The sequence below is a fragment of the Marmota monax genome, unplaced genomic scaffold, assembly GCF_021218885.2.
Source record: "Marmota monax isolate L192 unplaced genomic scaffold, Marmota_monax_Labrador192_F-V1.1 WCK01_AAM20220418_F8-fsc00008, whole genome shotgun sequence".
NCBI classification, from domain to species: domain Eukaryota; kingdom Metazoa; phylum Chordata; class Mammalia; order Rodentia; family Sciuridae; genus Marmota; species Marmota monax.
In genome coordinates this window covers 22,611,586-22,630,356 of record NW_026694432.1, presented here as the reverse complement: position 1 = coordinate 22,630,356, position 18,771 = coordinate 22,611,586, and the positions used below count along the sequence as shown (strand labels likewise).

General features: G+C 55.3%; 1 protein-coding gene across 3 annotated transcripts in view; it reads right to left on the bottom strand.

Moving 5' to 3' along the window:
- Positions 1-18,771, bottom strand: part of Myom3 (myomesin 3) — a 43,405-nt gene that overhangs the window by 9,647 nt on the left and 14,987 nt on the right. For all 3 annotated transcript variants that reach the window (XM_046418909.2, XM_046418910.2, XM_058571054.1), the window contains exons 11-26: positions 18,597-18,738; positions 17,471-17,670; positions 16,862-16,915; positions 16,343-16,470; positions 13,896-14,079; positions 11,632-11,806; positions 10,682-10,803; positions 10,087-10,274; positions 9,733-9,859; positions 8,615-8,793; positions 6,019-6,133; positions 4,916-5,072; positions 4,263-4,372; positions 2,775-2,819; positions 1,814-1,950; positions 36-180 (exon numbers count right to left, since the gene is read on the bottom strand). In XM_046418909.2, the coding sequence (XP_046274865.1) occupies positions 36-180; positions 1,814-1,950; positions 2,775-2,819; positions 4,263-4,372; positions 4,916-5,072; positions 6,019-6,133; positions 8,615-8,793; positions 9,733-9,859; positions 10,087-10,274; positions 10,682-10,803; positions 11,632-11,806; positions 13,896-14,079; positions 16,343-16,470; positions 16,862-16,915; positions 17,471-17,670; positions 18,597-18,738 (2,208 nt within the window). The remainder of the gene's footprint in view (positions 1-35; positions 181-1,813; positions 1,951-2,774; positions 2,820-4,262; positions 4,373-4,915; positions 5,073-6,018; positions 6,134-8,614; positions 8,794-9,732; positions 9,860-10,086; positions 10,275-10,681; positions 10,804-11,631; positions 11,807-13,895; positions 14,080-16,342; positions 16,471-16,861; positions 16,916-17,470; positions 17,671-18,596; positions 18,739-18,771) is intronic.

Genomic DNA, 18,771 nt, shown 5'->3' with positions numbered 1-18,771 from the left:
CGGTGCGGGCAGCAGGGTGGGGGGGCGGGGCTGACCGTCGTCCACCAGGGCCAGGGTGATCTGGTTCTTAGCTTTTCCGTCTTGGAGCTGAGCGGTGTACGACCCCTTATCCTCCTCCGACAGGTGAAGGATGATCACCTCCACCAGCCCCTTCTCTCGGTCGAAGTTGATTTTGCGGTTCTGGGGAGAACAACCCCCAGAGTCACTTTTCCTATCCTGGGGATTTTGCTGTGGGGCGTACCTCAGCGGGTGGTGGGACTTGGGGGTGATGAGTGCAAAGTTATCAGCCTTCAGAGACTGGGAGGGGCCCCGGGCAACCCTTTCCTGCTTGTATAGATTGGGGCTCCCCCAGCACCCAGTGCCTGGGAACACCCCTGGATGCTTGAATTAATTACAGTTTAATAATAAGTCCCTCACCCCTCCTGTGCCTCATTTTTGGATATTTTCAACTTCGTTTACAATTTACTAGAACTCTCTAGAAGTACATAAAGGATGGTATTAAAAACCACCCATTACTAGCCAGCCATAATTAACCCCTCTTTACATTTTGCCACATTCTAGCAGTTTAAAAAGTTTTATTTTCCATATTTAGGTCCTTATTCTGTTTGGCTTTATTTGCATCTAACTTTATTTTGTTTTTCTGGAGGGGGATTTGATTGTCCAGATGCTGTATGATCTGTGCTTGGGGCTTTCCAGTTAGGTTCCTCATATGCTTCTCTTGATCCTGGGGCAACTTGTCCATTGAACAGATGCAAACACAGAGGCATAGAGAGGTGGAGACCTGCCCTGGTTAGGTCAGACAGCCCATGGGACTGGATGTGAGTTTTCTGACATCCACCCCTGCCTGAGCTCATTCCCTTCGGTCAGAAACCAGCATCCACTTCTCTGTAACAAACACATGCTTTGCTTCTTTCTCCCTCTTCCTTCTTTCCTGCCTCTCTCCTTCTTTCTTCCTTCCTTCTTTCCTTTCTGCTGGGGATTTAACTCAGCATCTAGCCCAGGCTACACAGCAATTCCACCAGCCCCAATCCTTGTTTTCTGATGGCGGCTTTGCCATCTGCAGACGAAATTCACAAATAACATGAGATTGCATCATGAGCTTGAGTCTTTCATGACACTGAAATTGCCGTGTTTGCAGATCAATAAGGTTGAATATCAGCAATTTATATGGCTCATTCTAACTCAGCCTATCTACCTATTAATTAAAATAAAAACAATGTAGCACTTTCACTGTAATATGAAGAAGCAATAAAAATCATTTAAAATGAACCAACGTGTATTTTGATATGTGGATGCTGAGGCACAACCTCATTCATGCTGCACTGATTTATGATGAACGAGTTTGAATTTAAGAGAAGAAAAGCAAGAAGATCAGGAGCTACTGCATAAAGAATAGGAAAATGAGTAAATGAGCACAAGTGACCAATAGAACAGAAAGTCTCCACTCAGTGTGCATGAAACTTGTGCAGAAGAACTTTATATTTTTACCTAAAACAGGGTTAGGGTCTGGGCTTGGATAATTATCTGCATGAAAAGGTGTTCCACCTTCAGGATGTCTGCTGGGACATTTGAAAGTTGTAGAGGGTCTAGAAAATTCTTTTATAGAAATGTTCCTGACACATCCTGCACATCTTTCCACCTCCCATGTACTAGAAGCCAGGTGTCCCCATCCCCACTCCATCTTGGTAACAGCCAAAGCACAGAGCCATCTCTGAAATGCCCCTTGTGGGGAGGTTCCACCCTGTGGAGAGCCAAAGCCAGAGAAGGTCAGCTGAGTTGGGGGAGCTTCATGGAGGGACGGAGGGCCAATTACCGGTGAGCTGAAGATCTCCTTCTGGTTGAAGATGAGGTGCAGCTCAGCGGCTGGGGACAGCTTTTCCACCTCCAGCCAGAGCCGCACCTCTCCCTGCTCCAGGATGTCGATGTTCCAGCCGGAGATCAGCTTGATCACTGGGGGCACAGTTGGGAAGGGTGTGGGTGGGGCGCCCTCTCCTCCCCCTCCCCACCAGCCCTGCCTGGACCCCGTTGGCATTTGAAGTGTGACGGGTTTGGAGAGCCTGAGGCTGGACTCGGGTGGGTCTGGGCAGCTTTTCTTTCCACTCATCTTGGCTCTTCCCCTTCATGGGCTCTGGGGCCATAGTCCACACCTGGTTGGGCATGAGATCCTGGGGGATTTTCAAAGACACTAGTGTCTGGACTTCACCTCCAGAGATTCTGATTTGCCCGGGCATTGGAATTTTTTTGGGGGGAGTATCAGGGATTGAACCCAGGGGCGCTCAACCATTGAGCCACATCCCCAGCCCTATTTTGTATTTTATTTAGAGACAGGGTCTCACTGAGTTGCTCAGTGCCTCGCTTTTGCTGAGGCTGGCTTTGAACTCTAAATCCTCCTGTCTCAGCTTCCTGAGCTGCTGGGATTACAGGCGTGTGCCACTGTGCCTGGTGGCATCTGGATTTTGAAAAGCTCCTGGGGGCGATTTCAACGTGCAGCCAAGTTCATGACCCTGGCCCTAGGATGGCAATGCACTATCCCTTGCCGATGGGGAGAAGCGGAGGTTTAGGTGATCCCAAACCCAAATGACTGAAGAGCCAATAACGATTATAAGAAGGGACCATCCCATTTCCTTCCCTCGCATCAGCTGGCCAAGGTCTCTTTCAGGGACTCCCCTGGTCTCTGACCCTCCAGCGCTGTGGCTCTCCATCCTGTGATCCAGGTCCCTTCCTGGCTCTCTGGTGGACCCAGCTCTGCTCAGGGGCTGCCCTGGGAGGCTTACCTGGGTTTCTGATCTCATGACTCAACTTCTTCAGCCTGTTCAGCTCTGGGGTAGGGAGGGGCAGGGAAGAAAACAGAGAGGGTGAACTGTCCTGGCCAGAGGAGCCCAACAGAGCCATCCTTGTGTCCCATGCCAGGTGAAGTCCTGAGAGAGGCCCTCATCCGAGGAGTAACTTGGGGTCCTGTGCTCCACAGGGGCTGAGGATGAGCACCGTGGGCTTTGGCCCAGGGGCCCGGAGGGAGCTGCTAGGGCTGCTGCTGGAGGCCCCAGGGTTTCCTGTCCTTCAGGGCCTAGACCAAGCCCCACCTCCCTAGAGGAGCACCTTCTCGTGCCAGGCTCTGCTGGACCTCAGTAGTTCTCATGCAATGCTGTGGGCTGAGCGCCTCTGTCCACCTGCAGGCCTCTCCAGGCCCACAGCCTCCTGAGCCTCACTGTTAACCCACATAGCATGCCGTCCTAGTGCCTGAGGGTCTGGACCACGCAGTGAGCACTGAGATGTCTCCACAGCTGGTCTGCAGAGTGCTGGCATATTTACTGACTGCTTCTTTGTGTCAGCTTTGTCTCTAGCGTTGAGCTGAGCTCTGGACCTACATGAGTGTCTGAAACATAGTAAGTGCTCAATAAATGTGCATTGCAGGGATGAATTGGCAGGGTCAGTCACACACTGCATTTTCTCTTATAATCCCCAGGGTCTTTGGCATGATGAGTTGGGATTCTGGCAAGCAACCCATCAACAAAATAAAAACCCCATTATGGTGGATGGCTTTAGTTTGCACAGAAACATCTAATTGTATCTGCATAATGAGATCGTTCTGTGGGGCAGCAGGGGTTATAATCCCCCTTTGCTGGCGAGGAAACTGGAGGTCTGAGAGGTGATATGACTTGCTCAAGGCCAAATAGTCAGCAAATTGAGGAGCTAGAATTGGAACCCAGTCCCTCTGGATCTTGTTTCTTAGCACAATTGAAGGCCTTGATGTGCAACAGCAGACAGTGGGCACGGGCTCTTCCACTTGCTCTAAAGACAGCAGCCAGCGCGTCCCATCAGCCACGAGCACTGGTTGCATTAGTTGAGTCATCAGGTGTGGCTGGGCCTTGACACATGGCTTCCACACTCTGGTTAGCCACAGTCCTTACCGCTCCCTATCGTCATCCTCACTCCACAGAACAACTACCATTTGCGGTTCATTTTCACCCTTGCAATCTTGATTTTCTTATGCTATTGAAAAAAGCAAAATAATCCTGGAACATTTGCCTTTATCAAAAGTGGGAAAATGAAAGACAAGAAGAATGTGAATTCTCTCTGGCAGGGGTTTTTGAGTTGAGGGCCTAGGACTGCACCTGCCGTATGGTGGAGGCTCCATAGGTGATTATTGATTGGCTAACTGAAGAAGTGTGTGTGGGGGTGAGGGCTGCTACACTCTGGTTGTGTTTGTGTTGGACTCGATCAGGGTCTGTCTCCGGGGAGGCGGTAGGGAGCAGGGGAATTACCTTCCTCCGTCAATGTGTGGCTTGCAGAGATGTCTTCATCGGCATCAGTGACTACCACTGAGTAGGTGCCCAAATCCTCAAGGCCAGGTTCTTTCAGGATGACCTTGGACCTGGCAGACAGGAGAACAGAGACTATGGGGTGGGGTCCTTGGTCTTGTGCACTGGGGGCTGAGAGCTGGAGAATCTTGGTTCTGGTGGCCAGTGCTGCAGTGGAGACCCCGACCAATCTGGGAAGCAGGGCAGCTGCCTCTCTGCACCTTCGCAGGGGCCCCTCTGGCCTGGCACCTTTAATGGCCACATTGTCCCATCTGCCTCCAGGGCCCAAGACACCAGCTTTATCTCCTGGTGGACAGGGCCAAGGCCACGAGCAGCCAGGGGAGGAGGAGGGAGACCTGGGGCATTGACAGACACCCTGGTGGTCATCTGATCCAACCTGCATTTATCAACGAGAAAGCTGAGGCCCGAGACTGTGCCAGAGCAGGAAGCTGGCACTCAGGCTGGGAACCGGGGCCTGGGCATCTCCGTGGAGTCTCCGAGGCAGAGGCTCATGCCGTTCCTTAGTGAAGCAGAAACTCCAAGAGATTGTCACCATTCCGGCCCTTCGGGGGGCTACCCCGCCACTCCTTCCGCCGACTCCCCTTCCCGTCACTTGCCTGCTGACTTCATCCTTGATCTCCACCCTCTGGGGGTCTGGTGGACCCTTGTAGTCTTTGGACCATTGAAACTCCGAGGAGTCAGGGGCCTCTGGGGCTTCGAAAGCCAGGTAGATTTGGCCCTCTTCATCCACGCCGACCTCGATCTCCCGGGCATCTGAGGTGACATCAGTGGTGGGCACTGGGTGCTTATGGAGGGTGAATCAGGTCATGCCCCTCGCTGCTTGGGCCCTCCAGTGGCTGCCATCACACTCCACACCATAAAGAGCCCAGACTTCTTTGCTTGCCCTCCTGGCTCCGTCTGGCTCCTTCTCAGCTCAAATGTCACCTCCTCACAGAGGCCCTTCCTGACTGCCCCGGCTACTGTGGCCCCACCCCCCATAGCGCCATGTTTTATTTCCTCTGTGACACTCTACACTATCCTAAATTGCCTTCCTCGTAGAGGAGTTCCCTCGTTTACCGACCCCCAGCTCCCTGAGTGCTCCTCCCCCTCCCAGAGCAGGGACCTGCTTTCTCGAGAACTTCTGGGTCCCTGGTACCATGGGAGCGTCCCTAAATATTTGTTGCGTGAGTGAATAATTGAAAGCCTGGAAAGAGAATGTGGTTGATGGCCGAGTGCTTCTGGCGTTTTCTAGCTGGGTGCCCTGGTTGTCAATCTCCCTGAACTGTAACAAAGTCAGTTCTAAAGTGCAAGGACCCAGAACAGCCTTTGGCTTGTGTCACAGGAGGGACCTCAGGAACTGTGGCTGTGACAGGCAAGGGCACTCCTGGGGACTCAGATGGAGCTGGGTGTCATTTAAAAGACGTACAAGGAGTGGCAGGGGTTTATGCATGTGGCCTGTGAAAAACTGGAAGGTACGGTCGAGTTTGTGGAAAGGTCGTTCCTATCTGGGGTCCCACAGAAACGGATGGGGGAGGGGAAGGGTGAGAGGAGGGGCAAGGAAAGAAAGATCTGGAAGATGTCCCAGCGGCCAAGGGAGGAGAGGCCCAGCAGACCCTGTCCTTGTGCTGCCATCCTCATGGGACTTCCCACCCCACCAACCTCCACCCGGCCTCAGTGACAGCCCAGCCACGGAGCACCGGCACCCTCCAGCTGTCCCTACCTGGCTTGTCCTCGAGGAGGACAGGGTCAGTAGGCATTGATGGTTGCCCCAGGCCAGCTGAATTTATGGCCTGTACTTGGAACATGTACCTCTTTCCTGGCTTCAAGTCACACACCTGGGGGTTGGGGACAAGAGCAAATACTGAGGACAGTGAAGGTGCACCTCCTGGATCACCGGCCAGGGGTGCAGAACTACTTGGCAAAATCCTCAGGAGGACGCAGGCTGCCGGGGCCTGGGGACAGGCAAGGAGCCAGTCCCTCTTCTGAGTTATTCTCCTCCTGCCAAGAAAACCCTCTTCCTTCCTATGTTCCGTGTCTCTCCATAGATGTCACCTTCCACCCACCAGCCCAGGGACATCCATGATGTCCTTTCCTCGAGCCCTTCCCATACAATCACTAAGTTCCACCCGTTTTATCTTCCTAACGTTCCTTGAAGGTGGCCCGGCCACGTCTTGACTGAGGTGTCATTTCCCGTCACCTGGATTAGCCCAACAGTGCCCTAAATAGCAGCTCTGTCCCCTTTTCCCCAGTCTGTCTTTCCCTCTGCCAATCTGATCAAGCTCCAATCTTTCAGTGGCCTTCAGGGTCAAGTTCGGAATTCGCCAGGCAGGACCTAAAGGCTTGCACTCTGCTTTAGACCCCTGTCCTCTTGCTCCTGTATAGACCCCTTCACTCCAAGGCTCCCCAGGGTCCCCACAGTCATGGTGTCCTTGCTGAGTCTTCCCTCCCTCCTTCTAGATAGAGCTCAGGCTTCCCCACTGAGCTCCGGCACACGCAAGGATCCCGGGAAGCAGCAGTGAGATTCCTGCTCTGAGCTCCGGGGAGTCCTCAGATCCATCTCCGTCTCTGAGCATTCATCACTCAGAATTGGAATGGCCTGTTACCCAGCGACCGTGACTTGTTCAGGTTTTTATGTCTAGGAACTGGTCCAGGCCTGGCACAGAGTAGGTGCCAAGAAGTGGTTAGAGAATGATTGAGCGAGTGGGTGGTAGCCAAGCAACCCCACGTGGAAACTGGGCCAAGTCCCTGAGGCTGTCTGCCTTGGCCAGGGCCAACCCAGGACTGGCCGGCTCTGCTGCAGAGAACGGCCCCCGGGCCGTGAGACTGCAGAGCCTCAGAGGATCCCACTGGGCGAGGCTTGTCCTCCCTGACGCTGTCTAACATGGCCTTAATCTCATCCTTATAAAATCAAAGCATTTTTAGTGTTTCCTGATTATAAAAGAAATGCATGCCGGCTGGGAAATTTCTAAAGCAATAGAGGAGAATGTCAAGGAAGATTGAATGTCCTCCTAGCGGCCCCACCCTGGAGAGGGCCAGGGTGAACAACTTGGTAAAGTCCTTCTAGATTTCCTGGAAACCTGCAGTGGCCATGTTCTGCTTGTTGGTATCTTTTCTATCCCACACAGTTTCGGGCCTCTGGACCCTGCTGTCTTTTCTCTGGAGGGGTAGGGAATGGTCCTGGTGACTGAACACCTGTCTGTCCTGGGGAACGGGGCCTGGAGAGAGGGGTGGGGACACGGGCTGTCCTTCCCTAAAGCTGCACATCACAGAACCTGGTCCACATCAGAGAACAGTCCTGATACATGCTCCTTTGATGGAGGAGGCCCCCCGAGACCCACGGGCTTTCCAGGATGGACATTACGGCCTGCAGAAGTAGCTGCCAGTGACCAAAGTCCACAGTTCTGGCTGAGGGTCCCAGTGACTGTGTGCGGTGGAGGCTCCCGGGGACCCCTTCGTTTCCTTGACTTTGTCGTGCCGGGAAACCACCTTGGGCTTCCCTTCCCTCCTCCACGTGTAGAAGTTAAAACAACCACAAAATGAACAAAACCAAGAGTTTTGTTGGATTTCTTACTTACCCAGAGAGTTTAGAGCTTGTTTCTCATGTGAAGAAGCACATGATTATTTATGTATGTTACGTATGTGTCTATTTGTCTATCATCTATCTGTCAGTCTACCTAACATGATGGATATATTACGTGCCATCTTAGCATACAGACATCCCCTGCTAGATCCTGCTTTGCTTGTCCTGGCTGCAGCAGAGACCTGTATTTCATGTCAATGTCGCGTTCTGTCTGCTCCACTCTTTCTACTATTGTCACTCCTTATACTCCCTGTTCTTTCTACCACCTGGCACAGGACTCCACTTGAAGGACACACTCAGCATATCTCAGCACCCCCCCTACTGATAGGTCCTTGCATCATTCTTTACGATTCAGTCCTAGAGGCAGCATTCCTCCGTCAAGGGCTAAGCGCATCTAAATGCTGATATAACCGGGTGACTTTCAAGTGAGTTTTTAAGGAGGAGTCTATTCAGTGTGGAGCAGGGTGAGGCCACCTGCCCAGACCTACTACTACAAGGTCGCTTGCTGTGTGACCCCTGGTAACCCACCTTCCCGCTCTGGTCCTCTGCTGCCATTGAGTGAGGGACATGCTCTCTGATGGTTGTTCAGCCAGGAAGTCCTGTGGTTCAGGACATATCCAGGGGCAGAGAGGGCTCAGGGCTGGCTGGAAGGGGCGGGGCTGGGGGTGTGGCTCAGTGGTAGAGGCTTGCCCAGCACCCTCGAGGTCCTGGGTTCTATGAAGGGGCAGGAACTCACCCTGAAGTGGGTGCCAGGGATGGGGTCTGCAGTGACTGGTATCCATTCCTCAAAGCCTTCTTCCTGGACACTGATGCGGTAGCCTGTGACTGGCCCAGCCCCCATGTACAGCGGGGGCTCCCACTGCAGCATGAGGGAGGAGGCCCGCACCTCAGACACCCGCACATCGTACGGGGGGCCTGTGGAGAAGGGGAACAGGGCAGAGAGGTGGGGTTGGGCAGCCAGATGGGCAGTGAGCCGAGTGGCCAGTTTGTCAGTCACAACCAAGACTGGAAGGGTATAGTGGGGACCTGGGCGGCCTTGGCCTCATGCAAGATCAACCCTTCAGGAAGCTCCCTGACCTTCTCTGTCCCCATCCCAGACGGCGTGATTCTTTCTAATGTCATTGCCATTCTAATGTCCAGTACAGAGGCAAAGGCTGTGACCTCCAGAGCCATGGTGGAGACTCTGGGTGAGTGATTTAACCTCCACGTTCCTATCTCCTCATCTGTAAAATGGGGGTGATCCGTGATGGCTGTTCTCAGGCTGCAGTGTCTGGGACATAGCGAGGACCCAGGTAATTAACTGTTACCTCTAAAAGTGCTACACATTGCAATTACCTGCCACCAGGGGAGGGTTTTGTGTAGAAAATGGATCTAAACTGAGCAGTGACAGAGGCCACGATGGTTCCTTCCTCGGGGGCCATTGGGGGGCTCATTGTGAGAAAGCTAGCGGGGGTTACGGGAGCAGTGCACAGCGTGGCCAGCTGTTCCCGTTGGTCCGGGAGGGAGGGTATTCCTGACTTTCCGTGGTTGACTGAGAAGGTTGTGGATAAACTGGGATGAGTTGGTCACCTTGCAAGTGTGGCCTTGGTCTGTGGGCAGAATTGAGCTTGGATGCTGTGCTGAATCGGGGGGTAGTATGTGCTGGGGTACAGGGCCAGTCGAGGTCCCCTAAGGCAGGTTTAATTTGGTGTGCATCAGGGGTTTCAGGGTTCGTTTGTGTAGAGGGGGTCTGGGGTCTGGGACTGACAGCACAGGCCGGAGACCTGGGGCTGGGGAGTGGGACGACTCTCCTCAGTTGTCCCTGTGGGGAGGACAGGAGGGCAGGTGCTGGACCTCAGCCCCCCGTCTTCTCACCTGGCTGGGGCATCGTCCACTCTTTGCACTCAAACAGGCTACTGGGCGCCGACAGCTCGCCAACACCTGCCCAGTTGGCCGCCCGGCCACGGAACTCGTAGAAGTGACCTTCTTGAAGGTTACTGACCTGGAGGAGCAGACACAGAGGTGAAAGGCAGGGCTGGGGAAGGGAGGAGGAGGGCGGGATCCAGAGCAGGAGGTCCGTGGGGGCTTTCAACAGGGTTGTCGGCGAGGTCTGCTCTCGAACTTGGCTGCAGTGGGAGGCAGGGCAACTGGAGGCCTTCTTCAGATTCGGAGCCTCCAGCTTGGCCCTCCCTGCCCCGCAGAGGGATGAGGCCCACACTACAGCCTCACCTTGCAGACCCGGCTTGGGAGGGGCTGCTGGTTGACCGGGTGCCAGTCCAGCTCCTCTGAGTCGTGCTGGTCCAGGAAGTAGCCCAGGATCTTGCCGCCTCCGCGACGCTTGGGGGGTTTCCACCCGATGACCATCTCGTTCTTCCCACAACTCAGGAGGGCGAAATCATACGGGGCCGACGGGGTAGCTACAGGAGGCAGGAAGGAGAGGTGCTGCTCCTTAGGGTGCTGGATTGGGTGGTGGAGTCTGGGGGAGCTCTGAGCACCCTTGGGGGCACCCACCTGCTCCAGGGCTTGCTCCCTGAGCCTTGCAGCATCTACCCCTCCTCCCCGGGGCACTGGGCCTCAGATTTCCAGACCCGGGGGCCTCCCGACCCCATAGAGATGAAGGGGCTCAGGCTTCATCCCAAGACCCCAGGCCACTGTTACTTCTCCCCAAAGGAGAGGGTGGTTAGGGGGCTCCTGTGCCCCTCACAGGGCTTCTGCTCCATTGGTGGCTGGGGTCACACCCTCCAGGATATGACCTATACGCCCCGCTCCCAGCCAGCTCAGGCTGCCCCAGAGGCTTGTGGGCTGAACCTGCCCCTGGACTCACCCAGTGCCTGCTTCACCCTGATGGGTCCAGTGGAGGCCGAGCTCTCGCCCACGCCTGCCTCGCTGACCGACCTGACGCAGAACTCGTACTCCCTCCCCGTCCTCAGCCCGGGAACTGTAAACCTGGGCGAGGACGGTGCGGCCTTCAGGGACGGCTGAACGGCCCCAAGGCTTTCTGAACTTCCTAGAACAACCTTGTGCAATAAATGAGTGATAGGGCTGAGGGTTCTGGGCCAGTTCTTCTCTAAAAACTGTGCCCTTGATTCCAGAGTGATGCCCAAAGAGGCACCACGGAGGCTGTTGTCCTCGAGGTTGTAAAGGACTTCTCCAGGGACCTCCAAGAAGGGGCAAATACACAGAAAAAGGGACCAAGGCCAAGGCGGCATCTGACCCAGCGCTACCTGCGCATCTTCAGAACTTGGGCCTTAGCCTTGAAAAAGAGCGTGTCTGTTATTGTCTGCACTGATGCTGTGATTCAAAAACAGAGTCCTCTTAAAGATCACCCCCCAAAGACCTGTCATCCAGGGACAAATAAGACCACCCAGGCTTAGAGAAAATTGTCCTTCTCATTCTGTCCCTTCTCAATAAAACCTCTTTTTGTAGACCTCTCTTTTCTTTGGCCACATTTTTCTGTAGCGAATCTTGTTCTGCAAGGACTCCTCTAAGTCAGTGGTCACCTCTGTCCCTGGTCTCCTGCAAACAGCATGACCTTGGCAAGTGACTGTCAAAAACAGGCCATCTGGGTCTGTATCCCTGATCCTGCACTTACTAGCTGTGGGAGTAAAATGACACTAAGAATCATTGTCATAAACCCAGGGTCACAGTGAGACTCGAGGACCTAAAATATGAAGGAGCCGGGAACAGGGTCCAGGGTTCATCCTGTGAAATGGTGGGCTTCCGTATTACTATGGCCCCTCTTTGAGGATGCCCTTGACCAGGAGCTGGACTTACCTGCTGTCCTGGATGGGTTTGTTGTTAACTGTTTGCCACTCAGATGACCCCACCTCCCGGGAGTAGATGTAATAACCCAGGAGCTCTGTGCCCCCGTCCACAGGATCCCAGACCAGGGAGACAGAGGTCTGTGTGTCTCGGAGGGCTTGAACTTTAGCTGGGGGAGGGAGAGTAGCTGTAGAACAGAAACGGGGCAGAGAGAAGACACTGAGTTATGGCCCAGATGGGGCTTTGGTTCAAAGTTTCCCAGTCCCTGAAGTGTGCCTGAGACTCTCCTGTCCTAAAGTCCTTTCTCCTCTGACTTCTGAGCGTGTCGCTTCTTCACTTAAACATTAAAACCCTCATTCGTTGATCCTTGTGGTCTCTCAGATGTCATCAAATCTGACAGTGACAAATCTATCACTCCTTTAGTCCTTATCTTCAATCTCAAGAAACTTTGATTTTCTTTCCTTAAAATTTATCTACTGAGTTTCAAGACTCTCGGAGACTAAGCTCCTTAAGTTGGGGCTGCTATGATTTGTTAGATGGATAGATATAAATGGATGGATGGATGGATGCATGGATGGACAGATGGATGGATAGTTGGATGGATGAATTGATGGATGGACATACAGATGCATGGATGGACGAATGGATAAATGGTTGGATGAATGGATGGATGGACAGATGCATGGATGGACGGATGAATGAATGGACAGATGGATGGTTGGATGGTTGGTTGGATGGACAGACGGATGGATGGATGGTTGGATAGGTGGATGGATGGATGGATGAATGGATGGTTGGATGGATGGATGGATGGACAGATAGCAGGTATACTATCTTCCTAGCTCTCTCTTCACTTAAAGTCCTTACACATCCATTGGCGGCTCTCTGTCTTCCTTTTGCCCCCAAATGGGATTGCTCCAACTTTTTTTTCTTAACCTACTCCATTTTTCTCTTCTCCTTTTGTTCCGGAGGCTCCCGCCTCTCCAGTGCTTCAGCCCTGGCCTCTGTAGGCCTCACCTCTAGCTCTGCCCTCCGCTGACCTCAGAGCCTGTCTACCTTTTCCCTTCCGACATCTCCTTTGTGCTCTGGTGGAGCCTCGGAGGCAACAGGAAAAGTCTGAACTTAGCACCTGCCCAGCATGATTCCTGCTTCTGTCAGTCTGCTTCCCACCAGCCACCACGCTGGCCCTGAGCACAAACTGAGAAGCAGACTCAAGGTCCCACGTGCAGGAAGGTCCTGCCTCCCATTCAGCCTCTGAGATTGAGGAGTGTGGTGGTGGGTGCAGCTGGGTGGAGGGAGAGTCACTCAGGAACCCCATTCATAGGTGCCATATGTGTAAACACACACACACACACATACACCCCTATTACAGCAGAGCAAATACAGGACTTGAAATCATCCCCACATGGGCCCAGGGCCTTCTTGGGATGGCTGCTGGTTCCTTAAAGAACTAGTTGGCAGTGGCTGCTTGCAGAGACCCTTCTGATCTGACTCAGGAAAGAGCAAAGAACCCCAGAATCCAGAGGCCTCCGAGGGCCTCCAAGGAGGGGGGCCTAGGGAAGTCGAAGCCAGGCTGGGGCTGCAGCTGGGAGCTTCAGAAGGAGCTGGAGGGAGAGCAGCCAGGGCCTTCAGAGCAATGGATCTGGCAGGTGAGGATGGCAAGGTTTGCAGCCAGGACATGGCTTGCCCAGGCCCACATTGTGCTGCAGATGAGTCAGGGCTCGGGTGGGACAGCTCGGCCCCCTCAAGGAGGGAACAGGGGGCCTGCTTGGGAGGCCTCTGGCTGCAGGCAGGATCTAGAGACCTTTAGATCTGAGAAGCTCCTGTGCTGGACCCAGCTGGCCCCTGTCACCTGTAAATTGTTCATCTGAGAAAAATGTCCACACCTCCCTGAACCTGCTGCCCAGAGAATGGGATTTCTTTCCTTTTTTTCTTTTGGGGATTAAACCCAGGGTGCTTAGCCACTGAGATCCACCCCCAGCCATTTTTTGTTTTCTATTTGGAGACAAGGTCTCACTGAGTTGCTGAGGCTGGCTTTGAACTTGCGATCCTCCTGCCTCAGCCCCCCTCCCCAAGCTGCTGGGATTACAGGCGTGTGCCACGGCACCTGATGAGAATGTGATCTCTGACATCATGAAACTTTACAGGCCTGAGATCATGACGTGTTGAAGGGGTCAGGGGCAAGGAGGGGTTCCCAGCCTGCACCGCTGGGTCCTCTGCCCCGGATGCTGGTGGCCCAGCCTGCCTCCCGCGCCCCTCGCTGCATCGCGCGGTACCTGGCTTGCCCCGCAGGGCGATGGGCTCGCTGGGCTCCGAGGGGTCGCTCATGCCGTACTGGTTCATCGCCCGCACTCTGAAGACATAGGACTTGCCTTTCTCCAGGTCGAGAAGGGCGAACCTCGGGGACTTGACAGGGGTTTCTGACCTGATGGCCTCCCAGGTGCCACTCCCTATGACCGACTGAAGAGAAGGAGGAACAGCGTTGGTGAAGGGATGGCTGGGGCCTGGCTCTGGGCCGGGACCTTCCCACACGTCCTCGGGAGCTTCTCTCCCCCACAGGGGCTGCCTGAGCACCCCAGAGCTCTGTCCGCTGCCTCCTCCATCTCTCCACCTGGACGCCTACTGAGCAAGTCCAGGGCTCAATCTGGGGTTTCCCAACCCATGTGTCCGCCTTGTGCCAGACTCTTGGGCTTGGGCCCAAATCCTTGGAGCCCTCCTGGGCTCAGGCCTTCACACCCAAATGCGTTCCATCAACAGATCTGACAAGCTCCACCTTCAAAACCTCTCCAGAGTTCAGCCATGACTTGCCACATAACCTTGATCCAGGCCAGCATCACTGGTCACCTTAGCTGTTCAGCTAGCCCCTTATCTGGCCTCTCTGTTTCTACCTTCGACTCCTCTCCGTCTTTCCTCACATGGCTGTCAAAAGCACCCTTTATGGTACAAGTCAGATTAGGCCCCTGTCTGCTCAGAACCTTCCTAAGCCCCCCCGTTGACCCCAAAAAAAATGCTTCCCCATGACCTGAGCTCGGCTGCCTGTCTGGCCATGATCCAGTCCCCACTTTGTCCACCTGCCACAGCCCTGGGCCTCCCTGCTGCTCCTCAGTGGCCCAGGTCTGGCCTCAGGGCCTTTGCACTGCCCGGTCTCTCTCCTTCCTTTACTGAAAACTCGCCTTTCCAGGGAGAGTTTTCCAGGGTGCCCCTCCCAGCTCTCTCTCCTCAGCGCCTCCACCAGCTCTTGACCTAAAGAGCTTTGGTTTTTCTGATTTATCTCGTTTATCCGGCTTTCCCACCCCGTGCATCGCCAGGGCCAAGAGTAATTCAAGCGCGTGGGATGAATCGTTGAATAAATGGACGAGGTCTCACAACCGTCTTGCCAGATAGATGTTAGTTTCCCCACCAGTGGGGGAAACGGGTTCAGAGGCTTTTTGGGAACTTGCCTGAAATTCGTCCCTATGGTAGATGTGGCCTTTAAACCTGCTCACTCTCCACGACCTCGGGGACCCAACAGGCTCGTCCACCCTGAGCCTCTGGGCAGATGGAGGGTGAAGAGCCAGGGGTGACTTGGGCAAGTGAGGCCCCAGGAGACCGTTTCTGCTGAGTCTGGACGCAAGTGTTGGGGTCCAGGAGCACCAGGGGAGCCACTGTCCCTGCCTCCCTGTCTTTCCTCTCCAGGCTTCCAGTGGCCTAGAACCCAGCGAGGCCCAGAAAGTAGCTTCAAGGAACACCTCTGAGCAGGCCCCTGGCTGTCTCTGCTTGTTTTAATAAGTCTGGTCCTCCCACAAACCCTGCGAGCTGTGTGTGATTTTACCCAAAAAGAAACGGAGGCAGCAAGAAACTAAATAACTTGGGAGTGGGAAGATGGCCCATTTGGATAACCAGGGCTCGGGACTCCTCCCTGGAAATATCTGGTTCTTTTATTCTGGAAGCCTTTACTGTTACCTGCTGTGTACCAGGCACTGTTCTGGGCACAGAGAGTAAAGAGAAGAGAAACTTAGTCTCTGCCTTTAGGGAGAGGAGTCAAAGACACTTCTCAGGAAGCATTCACAGCCCAGGGGCTGCGGCCTCTGACTGTGTGCTGTGTCTTATTTCATCCTCCTAGGGCAGGTTTTTCCCTTTGGGAGGGAGGAAGCTCAGATAAGTTAGGAAACTGGCTGAGGATCACACAGCGGAAACCTGAATCCGAATAGATCTTAACACCCGTGCGGTGTTCTATTCTGCCGCCTCCCCAGCTCTGAATCCACCCCAGATGAATGGGTCCACCTCCCGCACAGTGTGCCCTGACCCTCTCTGTGTCCAGTGAGGACTGACCTCGAGTGCTGGACACTGGCTGGTGGGCAAAAGCCTGTGTCACTGGCTGGTGGGCAAAAGCCTGGCTTCCCTCCCATCATGGCCCTGCCAAGAAGATGCATGTGACCCAAGTGTGACCTGACACCAGTGACTGGGGGCAGGGGTGCTCAGGGAACGGTGGATATTGTTGTCTGCACCTCTTGATTTTGTATATTTCATGAACAGCCTTAGGAACTGCTGTCAGTAAGTAACTAATCTCTCAGGGTTAGTGGGAAAGGCCATTTAATCCATCCCCCTGCCTCTGTGTTAGGGAAATCTTTTCTGTTCTCTTAAGCTCCCCTGCCCCCCAGGGACACTGCCTGGGGTTTCTGAGTACCCAGTGCTTCCCCGCACCCCGGGTTCACTTCCCAGGCTGGGTCCTCGGGGCTCCCACCTTCTCCAGGGAGTACTGCAGTGGGGCTTTGCCCCGGGGGCGCGGCTCATCCCAGCCCAGAACCACGTAGGCCTCTCGGATCTCGCTGGCGTGGACGTTGGTCGGGGGTGAAGGAATGGTCACAGCATCTGGAATTGGAGTCACCCGGGGCAGAGACGGGTGGGCGCTCAGAGACCCCTCATCTCAGCCCCTCATTCCACAGAGGAGCGAGCCGGAGCCCAGAGAGGGGCAGGAATTTGCTCCAGACCACACAGCGAGGCCAGGCAGAGCTGATGCCAGACCCTGGTCTCCTGATGCCCTGCTCGGGGCTCTTCCTTAGGGACCGCCTCCTCCAGGAGAGGCAGAGCCAGGCAGGAGACAATGACCCCGGCACCTGTGCCTCTTCTGACTGACCCTCTCCCCTTACGTCCCGGCACCCTGAGCATTGACGGTTTCTGTGCTTTGCCAGCCTGTGCCTGCTCTGGGGGACAGGACCGTAGGAGCTGACTGGAGGCCTGGGCCTGGGAGGGGCACTCATACCTTCAAAGTCATCCATGCTGACCGTGATCTTGCTGCCCAGGTCAAAGGGGATCTCTAGGAAGGAGGATGGAGCACGTGGGGTGGGTCAGGAGGCAGCCAGGGCCTGCCCCACCCCGGGTTCTGAATGCAGCCTGGTCCTGGCTGGGCAGCCCTCACTCTGTGACCTCAGGCAGGTGCCCTCTGGGCCCAGATTTCTCTGGAGCCCAAAGTGGAGCCCTGCTGCTCTCAGGCCGAGAGATGCTCTGTCTCTCGAGGCAAGTGGGGACAGACAGGAGGCATGATGGGCCTGGGCATGACCGAGCAGGGGCAAAGCTAAGTGACTCCCGAGGCTGAGAGGGCCAGGTCCCCACACTCCCCCAGGCAGGGGTCCTGAGGGCAGCCCATTCTCCTCCATCAGGCTGAGGACCTGAGGAAGCCGTAGTCCTCCCTGGACTGGTGCCTCCTGTGGGTGGGTTCAGCAGACTGGCTGCACCTTCCCCCTCAGGCTAGGGCTCCCTGGGGCCTGGGGTGTGTCTTCCCCTTAGAGTGAGGCTGTGTCTCCCGGGTGAGGCGCTCCTGAGCATGCCCTGACTGATGCTCCAGAACGTCCTTCAGGGCCTCTGTCCTTACCCATCTTCCTCCGAGCTGCGTCATAGTCCTCCATGACGACCACTTCCGAGGCCTTGGAGGGGAGGCTGCTGCCCGCCCTGCTGATGGCTCTCACCCGGAACCGATAGCTCTGGCCTTCCACGAGGCCTTGGATTGGGCACCGACAGGTCCCCCCGGGGGCCTTGTGGCAGGGCACCCATTCACTGGAGTCACCCTGGCACCTGTGGGAGACAGGCTCTGGCTTCAGCCCCTGCCGGCGCCTTAAGCCCTCCAGGTTTGCGCCTCTCCTGGGCTGTGCTCTGGGCCTGGGGCTGTGCCTCCCGCCCACCCTCACCCCTGCTCACCACAGTCCTGCCAGCTAGGACGATCGTGCCACCAATGGGCATTGCCCTCAGAGACAGGAGCACTGTCTCCACCCCAGGTCCCCTGCTCTGAGCAGTAGAGGCAGACTTCACTGAGCACTGTCCACTCCCTAATTTGGCGCCTTCTAGGTGCACCCCCAGGCCCCGGGCTCTTACACCTATGGGTGGGGGCAGCACATGTGGCTGTCACAGGCTGGACGGGGCAGTGCTCATGTGTGGGTTCAAGCCCTGCCTCCACCACTGATGAGTAGTGTGACCCGGGCACCGTCACCTCCATGTGTGGAGACATTAGAAAGTCCCCCTCCCTCTTAGAGGACATTGTCAAGGCAAGGCACAGTCCTGGCTCAGCCTCAGGGACACATGGCCGTCCACTGTCCTGAAGGGGGAGGATTAGCAGGTTTCTCTCCAGCGGGGACCTCAGAACTGACAGTATATGAAAGAGGCACGGGTTCCGGTCCCTAGCCTTTGGTCCCCTTCCTACTGTGCCCTCTCCTCCAGGACCCGACACAGGGGAGTGGCCAGCACATTCTCATGTGCTGGGGTTTCCAGCACCCTCTGTTTTGGCCCAGAATTCTAGGCATCCGATTGACACAGGTTTGAAGCATGGACGCCTCTTCTGCCCCGAAATCATCCAACTCGGTCAACCTCCTGCCCTGGGCCAAGAAGCAGGGGAGGCTTCCCGGAGGCCAGGCACGGGGCTCCTTTCTCTTGTGGCCGCCACTCTTGTTCTCGCTACCAGGCAGAATTCTACCCTGGGGACGCGGCCTCTCCAGAGACCCGCTCACCTCTCGATGGAGTAGCCCGTGATGGGGCTGCCCCGGGTGTCGCTGGGCGGGGTCCAGGTCAGGATGAGGCCGTCTCTGTTCACGTGCAGGCACTGGACGTTCAGCGGGGAGCCTGGGGCCCCTGGGTTCTCGGCTGCAGCATCTGACACCGAGAGGGAGCACAGAGGCTCGGTCA